The 10375-nt window shown below is 33.7% G+C and overlaps 1 protein-coding gene across 1 annotated transcript in view; it reads right to left on the minus strand.

Moving 5' to 3' along the window:
- LOC107729598 (chloride channel protein 2-like) overlaps positions 1-10375 on the minus strand; it is a 69227-nt gene that overhangs the window by 11420 nt on the left and 47432 nt on the right. The window contains exons 13-16 of the mRNA XM_016540179.1: positions 8315-8384; positions 6239-6349; positions 5018-5231; positions 916-1049 (exon numbers count right to left, since the gene is read on the minus strand). Of these exons, the coding sequence (XP_016395665.1) occupies positions 916-1049; positions 5018-5231; positions 6239-6349; positions 8315-8384 (529 nt within the window). The remainder of the gene's footprint in view (positions 1-915; positions 1050-5017; positions 5232-6238; positions 6350-8314; positions 8385-10375) is intronic.

Below are 10375 nucleotides of genomic sequence, written 5' to 3' on the forward strand. Positions count from 1 at the left end.
AACATTTAAAAAAAGTCAACCAAAAACCAACCAAAACTTTTCAAGTGTAGTAGTGTGTGTACATATATCATGGTTATTATAGTTAATTAAAACAAAAAACTTTAAAAAAACATTAATTAGTTCAAATAAAATTAACATTAACTGAAATAAAACGACAAAAAAAACTTTTTATTTCAGCTAGTTGCCAAATTAACATTTCTCATTTTCATTTAGTTTAACATGAAGTACTAAAATAACAAACTAAAACTGAAATAAAAATTTATAAAAACTAATAAAAATACAAACCTTAAAGTTACAATAAAAAAAATTCTAAAAATAAAAATGAATTCAAATTATTAACAAATAAAATATATATACAGTGGTGTGAAAAAGTGTTGGCCCCCTTCCTGATTTCTTATTTTTTTGCATGTTTGTCACACTTTAATGTTTCAGATCATCAAACAAATTTAAATATTAGTCAAAGATAACACAAGTAAACACAACATGCATGCATTAAATGAAGGTTTTTATTATTAAGGGAAAACAAAACCCAATATATATATATATATATATATATATATACTGTATATACACACATACATAATATATACGTTTCAAGTTTCAAACACATCAAATGTCTGTAATTTCCTCATTATAATAATAATAATTTTAAATAATTTGAACCACATTCTATTTTTTAAGTTTTGACACACACAATCGTCAATAACAACCTTTTTGACTTATTTGTTTGATCATTCTACAAAAACTAACATTTTAGAATTTTTTTATTGATTTATTTTTTTTAAAGCAAATATAAATGTATCAATTACTACAAAACAAACATTTGGAAAAAAGTGCAAACTAAAAAGACAAACCAGCCATGCATATGTAAATGTATAAATATAATGTACATATAGAGCAAGCATGTGTTTGTACCTGCAGACTCCACCAGCGCCACCGTTTTGAGGTTTCCTATCAGGAGAATCTCGTGAAGGTCTCTGTAGGTGGAGTTCAGTGTGATATAACGAACATCTCTGACCATGATGTCCTCCACACGAATATTATACTTCCTGCAGACAGAGATATCATTGTGTTTCCCAGCGATACAGCTGATGCAGGACATTTACAAACTCATCCTCCACTACAGCAGCTCAGTGAACGCAGGCCTGGTACTTTACATGACTTGATTGTTTGATTGATTATTATATTTTTATATTTCTATATAGTTTTAATAATTTGTATTTTAGTTTTAGGTTTTGTTATTTTAGAACATCAAGTTAAACTAAATTAAAATAAGAATGCTTTGGCAATTAGAAATAAAATTCGTTCTTACATTTTACTTTATTTCAGTTAACGTTTATTTTATTTCAACTAACAATTTTTTTAATGGTTTTATTTTTTTAGTAAACTATAATAACCCTGCTTGTTGCCACATTTTAGTAAAAAAATATTTAAACACATTTATTTCAGAAAATGTACAAATATATTTAATCGGTATAATCGCAAAAGTTATCCTTCGTTTTTTTTTTAAATGATACTTTTTTGTTGGCATACAAGACATATTTTGGTTTGGTTTTGGTTTGTTTATTTATATAGCACAATACAGCAACAGTCGTTGACCATTGTGCTGTACAATAAATTATAAAATCAGATTAATAAAACACCAATCAAAACAACATAAAAGTCATATGGTACAGGAGGTAGTACATACAGAGGACAACAGAGACATGCTCAGGACGACTCAGATGTTAAAAGCCTTTTCTAAAAGGTGAGTTTTAAGTTTTACTTTAAACAGAGATTCTGAAGAGATTATCCTAATAGATAAAGGTACGCTATTCCACAGTTTGGGGCCGACTAATCGACAGCCCAGTCAAACAAAGTCAAGCTACCAGCTACTTCGTGAGGTCCTGATTAAAGAGTTTACAGACCCTGAGTCTGAACATGGACTGTTAACTGCCTTGGAGATCAAACAAGGTCGACAAGAGGTTCCACAAGCTTACTACAACCGACTCCGTCAAGCCTACTTTGGTGCACACAACGAACCTGACCTTGAAGAGGATGTGAACTTCAAAAGCCTCTTTCTAAGGAATCTGCACCCTGGAGTCAGCCACCATCTAGGCGTCATGGCCTGTCCGCGCTCCATGACCATCCAACAGTTGCGTGACCTAACACAGAAGGCCTACAACAAGCAGAAGATGGCCTCAAAGAAAGGTAACAAAACATCCACACTCTTGAACTCTGTCACCAAAGACTCAAGCCTTGCACTGGACGACACCCAGTGGCATCACGACACCAGAGTCTTCCATCAAGAGCACAGAGAACGTGACCCCCATGTCCACGACAGCTTTCAGCCCAGCCGCTGGAAAAATCCATGGGAACAGCCACGCTTCTCAAGAAACCCAAAAGATAAGAACAACTGGAAACCTAACCAGACATCCAAAGGTAATCGCCTGACTCATCCAAGAGCAACTCGTGTGGGTAAGCGACAACAAAACCCACCTCAGCACCACTCAGACATGCACAGTGCTGAGTATGCACAAGAACAAGACAGCTTACCATCAGACGACATGGAACAAGTCATGAGACAAATGAAAGAGTTCCTTCAAGGAAAGCTGAACATGGATGACCACAAAGTTGAGTCTTGGTTTGGTTTGGTTTGTTTATTTATATAGCACAATACAGCAACAGTCGTTGACCATTGTGCTGTACAATAAATTATAAAATCAGATTAATAAAACACCAATCAAAACAACATAAAAGTCATATGGTACAGGAGGTAGTACATACAGAGGACAACAGAGACATGCTCAGGACGACTCAGATGTTGAAAGCCTTTTCTAAAAGGTGAGTCTTAAGTTTTACTTTAAACAGAGATTCTGAAGAGATTATCCTAATAGATTAAGGTACGCTATTCCACAGTTTGGGGCCGACTACGGCAAAAGCTCCCTTTCTTTTTAACCTTGATCTAGGAACCTTTAACAATTTCTGATTTGATGACCTTAAACATCTCGCAGATATGTTAACAGTCATGAGTTCAGATAAATAAGATGGTGCCAGACCGTTTAAGACCTTAAAAACAAAAAGTAAAATCTTAAACTCTACTCTAAAATGAACCGGCAACCAACGCAGAGAGAGTAAGACAGGAGTGATGTGCTCAAATTTACGAGTGCCAGTAAGGAGTCTAGCAGCTGCAAGAAAACAAAATGGGAGCAAGGATAGATCCCTGGGGAACCCCACAAGTCAGACGCGCTTTGGAGGATAAACATCCATTTATATAAACAGAAAAGGTTCTATTGTTCAAATAAGACTTTAACTTGAATATTTTGTTCCTGTTTTGATTGATATTTTGGCAGAATTGTGTGGGAAACAGACTGAAATGAAAAATGAATCGACAGAGAGAGAGAGAGAGAGAGAGAGAGAGAGAAAGAGAGAGAGAGAGGGGAAGAGATACAGAGTGTTGAATGTCAATGAGTGAGTGTGTGTGTCCATCCTGCTGATAAGTGAGTTTTCTGCAGATTCTAACTCAGCAAAAATCTAACTTCCCACACACACACACACACACAAACAAACAAACACAGTTATGTAATTGTTCTCTCGACAGGTATAAATGCATCTCTCAGACGGCTCAGACGAGTTTGACACCAGGGCAGAAACACACAATCATTCAGAGCGAAACACCTGTATGTGTGTGTGTGTGTGTGTGTGTGTGTGTGTGTGCGCGCGTGCATGTTCTGCATCATCGTTTCCATTTCCTGCTCTTTAATCACAACAGAAACACACACACACACACACACACACACACACACATAAGGCGACAAAATCTGAAACTTTGTAATCCTGAAAATCTGAAAGCCTCGGAAACTAAGATTGATGTGTGTGTTGCACAGATTTCCATTAGTCTAATGTGTGTGTGTGTGTGTGTGTGTGTGTGTGTGTGGGTGGGTGTGTGTGTAACTTTAGACCTTGTTTACACACAGTCTGTCCATTTACACTAATGAAGAGAAAACACCATCTCTGTGTGTTGATCTTAATAAAACGGAGGAAAAACGTATTAATGCAAAAGTAAAAATGTAAATCACTTTAAAAATAAATAGATGACTTTGTTAATGTAGTTAAATGCAACAGTAAAATAATAAATAATTGTATCTTTTAATTGCATATATAATATAAGCATTTGCCAATTGCTTTATTTCTTTAGCCATTACAGCTTTAAACCCAGAAGTGAATCAGCATTTTTGCTACAAGTTCTTTGTTATTTTAGTATCATTGAGATACTATTATAATTTTTATTAATATTTTGAATCAGTTTTTATTTTTATATTTTCTGTTTACATTTTAGTTTAAGTTTTATTAATTTTGTTGTTTTTTTGTCATTTACATCAGTTTTTGTTGTTTTTAAACGTCTTTATAGTTTTATTCATTTTTATTTCAGTTTTAGTTATTTAGTACATCAAACTAAACTAATTTAAAAATTAGAAATGTTGCCTTGGCAACTAGCTGAAATAAAAAGTTTTCTATATTTTATTTTATTTAACATTTATTTAATTTCAAGTAAAGAAAAAAGGTTTTATGCTTTTATTTTTAGTCTCAGTTTTAGTTTGAGTTAACTATAATAACCATGGTACCTCAGGACCTTCCTGTGGGTTTTTCGATTGGCAGATTTAGTTTTATGAGTAAAAAATACGAAACATTACTTAAGTATTAAATTATACACAGCCAAACCTTTAACATTAATTTTGTTATAAAAATGCAAATTGTAAAATGTAAATGTAACTAGTTGCTAAATTGCTTTTCATGTGAGAAGAAAGGACTTGATGTCACCGTGATTAAACATAAGAAAAAAATGAGCATTTCTGCTTCAGTATTTTGCAGTTGTTACTGAATCCTACAAAGACTGTGCTGAGGTAGAAAAACGCAATATAAGATGTACACCTATATAGACTAGGGATATGCCGGTATCAAATTTTCATGTTGCGATTAATTGCTAATATTACCGAATACCGGCACAAGTCTAATATAGACAGACAGAGATACTCACTCATGGTGGCCCCAGCCGAGCTCAGGCAGGTAAGGCAGCTTCTTAATGCGGATTATGGAGTCGTAGATGGACGGCTGAAGACTCTGAGCAACGGCGTTGGCGAGAATCACAGCGATCATGATGGGCAGAATGTGACTGATCTGACCCGTCAACTCAAACACGATCACGGCTGTGGAAACAGTGTGTGTGACCGCTCCGGATAACGCCGCCGCTCCTGCAGAGAGACAGATTTAACAGAACGAATGAAAAACACTTCAAATTGGTTCACTTTAAGTTAATGCAAAATACCAAATGAACACAAACTACTGAGCCGATTCAATTCAAATTCAAACTCATGAACTGACAAGAAGAGATAGTTACTGAATTGCAATTCAAAGAATTTCAAGTCGCACAGAACAGAAAATCAGTGGTGCAAACATTCAAACAAAAAAACATATCTACATACTGTAAAAATGAAAGAAATTGGTATCTACACTTCTAGTTATAGCTTGATTTTTTTTTAGAGAACTTTTTTAGTATTACTATTTTTCATGATTCAAGATTTATTTGTTTTATACACACTTAAATTTGCAGTGAAACATGGTTCTTGTTCTTGTTTATTTATATAGCACAGAGTAATGCAACACCAAGTAGCCCAAAGTGTTTCACAACATCACAATAAAATACGTACAAAACAAACAGTCACCAATAAAAAATACACAAATGGCTATTTAGATGTGCCTTAAATATAAATAAATAGTAGGTAGAAATTGATCATACATTTTACATTTCTGTATACCTTTTATATATTTGTGAAATGTATACAATTGTGTAAAATATTTATAAAATGTATTTAATATTTACAAATATTACAAATATTTAAAATATCTCATCCTTTTTTTTTTAAATACTGAAATATTACATTTTCTAAGAAAAACAATTTGTTACAGTGCATTTGATGGTCAAAATCATACACTTCTCTAAACCCTTCACCATATTGGCCATTAAGCTATAAATAAAATAATAAGCATTCAAAAGTGGTTATTGTTATTTCATAATTGAATCCAGTGGCTACTAATCAAAGACTAACAATGAAAACAACAATCCACGACCAAACACAACAAAACTAAATCAATGCCTCTCAAAATCACTATGACAACAATGAAGCAATTTCCATAAAAGGTAATCAGCTGTGATGAATGTGTGCATGAACGTGTCTCTTGAAGATAGTTTGCTTCTCACCCACAACAGCGTATCCTCCGGGAACTATGGGATAGATGGTTCCGTCCGTATTAATGCCCTCTGGAAACCATGCGGCCATACTTTCACCCACCAAACGGCCAAACGCAGCACCTGAAACACACAGGTTCACATTCCCAGGTCACATTTTAATAAATGAAGAGTTAATTTGCAAAAACCGATAAACGCCACTTTAAAAAAAAAAAAACGAGCTGATTGCCGTGCATTATTCTCCACATATAGCGCGATCTGAACATAAACAAGTTTTGTCAAAAAGGCGGTTTTGTCCACTTTCAAGGCATCGCGAGTTCACGTTTTACTGCAGAAGCAGACAAGCGCCCTTGTTTTTGAACAGAAGCCAATAAGTCCATTTTAGCGAATCAGCTAACTGTATTCAGGTCAGGTGACAAGGCTACTTCACTTTGAAAAGACGTGCTAGCTGAGAGGACTAGGAGTTTCGTCAAAGCTGACTAAAAGAGATCGAGGATGGATCATTTCGACGAACTTGATGAACCTGTGATATCTTCTTCAGGGCGAAAAAGGAAAATAAAAGCTGAAACGTTTTCACGGAAACTTGCAAAAGCAGCGCGTTACAATGGTGAGAGAAAATCTCTGTGTATTGCGTGTAATCACATACATACAGTTTATGATCTCAACAACAACAATGTTTGTCAGACGTCTACATTGTCATCTGAGGAGATTACAAAGATTAAACGAGTGTTTTTTAAACTCTAAAACATGAAATGTGGAGTTATCTGCTTTTGCCAAAAAACGACTGTTAGGGTTATCTGCTTTTGCTATAAAACGAACTTTTAAAATGTAAAAAAAAACATACTTTCAATGAACTTTAATTTTGTAAATTACCTGTATTTGTTTAAGTAATTATTACTTAATCAAAACAACCCAACTGCAGTTTGATTGATATTACTTGGAATGCGCAATTAAAAAAAAAAACGTGATTTCTGAAAAAAAAAAAATGTACGAGTTATCGTTTTTTGCAAATTAACTCTTCAAATATATTGCATGAAATACTACAGGAAAAACTATTGTTTTTTCATGCACTTGCCAATTTTGAGCTTTTGAACTATTCTGCTTCTATAACATGTCTTCTTTCAGAAAAGAATATCCAAAATATCCAAAATACACATTTAAGTTTTTATTTTAAGTTTATTTTATCAAATTTATCTATGTGCATCTGTACAAATGTTTAAAGGCCGTTTCCTCAAAATGAGTTTTTTTCTCCACTTCAGCAGCACTTACACACACTCCTCTATATATTCGAAAGGTTTTTATAGAGGGGTTTGTTAATATATCATTTACACGGTTTTATTATGGTACTTAACTATTTGCGCCTGTAGGTTGCAATTATAATACACACATTTAAAGCCTGTTTTTTTCCCACTTCAGCAGCACTTACATACACCGAAACTTAAAGAGTTTGATTCCTATCTATATTCTAAAGGTTTTTACTGAAGGGTTTGTTCATATATCAATCACAAGGTTTTATTTTGGTACTTATCTGCTTGCATCGGTAGATTGCAATTACAATATACATCTATATCTTTAAAGGTAGTTTTCACAAAATTAGTTTATTTTTCCAATTCAGCAGTACTTACATACATCAAATTTAAGAGTGTTAATCCTAACTATATTCTGAAGGTTTTTATAGAGGGGTTTGTTAATATATCCTTCACAATGATTTCTATAACATTTTATTCCTAAAAACATAGCGAAAATGTACTTTTCTCTTGCTGACAGAATTTTCAGATTTATGGAGTGATAAAAAGAGAAATCCAAAATCCCTTCAGTAAAAATCTTTAACTCTAACATGCCAACAAATTAAAACAAGAATTTTGAACCTGGCTTTACCCAATGTTCATATTAAACTCTGGAAATGTATGCAAATTAGTGCAAATTTAATGTAATATTTAAACACAACATTTCAGAAAACTTCTAATACAAAACATGTACTGTAATTAATCAACGGGGGAAGTACTGCGATATCTATTAGTTACATTGTTTACTCAATTAACCTGTGGTGTCTTGCTTTAAAAGTTTAATTAACTTACAAATACTTACCAATGACGAAAACAGGCATAAAGGCTCCACATGGTACGGGAAGAGTTGTGGCTAAAGCAGACATCCAGAACTGCACAAAAACAACAGTAATACTCATTAAAACATAAACAAAACTATTTTAGCAAAATCTAATAGCTTTCTCTATCTCTGCAGCAAAATTTCTGCTTATATAACCAAGGAGAGAGGAGAAAAACAATATTAACCAATAATATAATCAGTGTTGAGCAGTGCTAATTTTGACAGCAAATTTTGATTTAGTTTTAGTCATAGTCTTTTGACTAAAATGCCATTTAGTTTTAGTCATATTTTAGTCATCTGAATTGTTTTTAGTTTTAGTCTAGTTTTAGTTGACTAAATATTATAAGATTTTAGTCGACTAAATCTGCAGTAAATTTAGTCGGCTAAAATCTAATGGGTTTAGTTACAGTGCATTTATTAAGCATTTCTCTAAAATTTCCAAACTCATTATATAGGTTTGATATTAAGGTTTTATCATGATAGACACCGATTTAACTGCGGTGACACACAACATGCCTTTATGTTAAAATTAAATAAAACCACTTCTCATAAAGAACAAGAACATGGTCTTCTTTTTAATGAAATACCAATGGTTATATAGGCTAATTATGCATTCTTTATAGCAACTTGTTTACCATATTCTTCATTCTTTCAAGCAGACATATTTATTTCTATAAATAAATGTAGATTAATCTTTAGGGCTACTAAAGTTTTTCAGTCGAGCAGTGCGTGATTTTCTTTTGTTGCTTGATTAACATCAATGACTTGGACAATAGCAACTAAATTAGACTGCTATCCCTTTAAAACGTATTAAGCACTGTATGCTTCAGTGTCTGCGCTCTGAAAATCGGACCGAATTGAGCTCTCTCTTGCGTCGTCAGATTTATCCACATGTCTGCTCTTCTTACTCCCACATATTGACATTTTTGAACGTTTTATGCGACGTGCAGCAAGTGTATGTTAGCTTATGTCCCGCCGGTTCATATGTACGCATCAAACCTCCGAACCACAAAGCAGTTTCGTTCTGAATGAATCTCTTCCCAAATCGTCCCTCCCTAACATTTGCGTCTCGTTTTTATTCGTTGACGAAAATGTCAATAGATTTACATCATAGTTTTTGTCATTCAAAAAGAGTTTTAGTTCGTTATTTGAACGTTTTATGCGACGTGCAGCAAGTGTATGTTAGCTTATGTCCCGCCGGTTCATATGTACGCATCAAACCTCCGAACCACAAAGCAGTTTCGTTCTGAATGAATCTCTTCCCAAATCGTCCCTCCCTAACATTTTCGTCTCGTTTTTATTCGTTGACGAAAATGTCAATAGATTTACGTCATAGTTTCTGTCATTCAAAAAGAATTTTAGTTCGTTATCGTCTCGTTGTCGTCAGTGAAAAAAATGTTGACGAAAATTATTCGTCAACGACATTAACACTGGTGTTGAGGGATTAACTAACTAAAAGTAGCAAAGCTGCTAACTCGGTAGAATTAATTTTTCAGTAACATGACAGTAATTTTTCAGTAACAAGCTATTTTGTTGTGTAGTGTGACAAAATTACATTGCTGGTTATTACAGAACAATAGCAGTGACACACCTGTGCGAAATAAAAATTAAAAACAGCAATGACCAAAAAACTATTTAATTGTAACAGATTCAAAGATTCAGAAATGTCATATAGTTTGTTTATGGCGGTGATTATGTGAGATGTGTAGCTCACATTACAGGCCTTTCTGCGAGTCTGTAGCCCGTCTCTCCACACACAATAGCCTGGCATATGATAAACCAGAGGGGTGTGATATTATTCACACATGCGCCTGTGTGCGTCACAACACATCAAAATCCCCAAATATCCTTAGAGATCAACGCTTCGCTATACATCTGACGCAAAATCTGTCATGCCTGCCATTTTATGCTTAGACTGTATGATTTCCTGATCAGACTAAAATAGAAAGTTAAATAAATGTCAGATGTAAATGTGTAAATAAACAAGTTTCATGTTCACAAAAAAAAAAAAAAAGCTACTTTCTGAAAATTTCATTCACAATC

This window comes from Sinocyclocheilus rhinocerous, unplaced genomic scaffold (genome assembly GCF_001515625.1).
Source record: "Sinocyclocheilus rhinocerous isolate Xijiao unplaced genomic scaffold, SAMN03320098_v1.1 scaffold1719, whole genome shotgun sequence".
In the NCBI taxonomy this organism is placed as follows: domain Eukaryota; kingdom Metazoa; phylum Chordata; class Actinopteri; order Cypriniformes; family Cyprinidae; genus Sinocyclocheilus; species Sinocyclocheilus rhinocerous.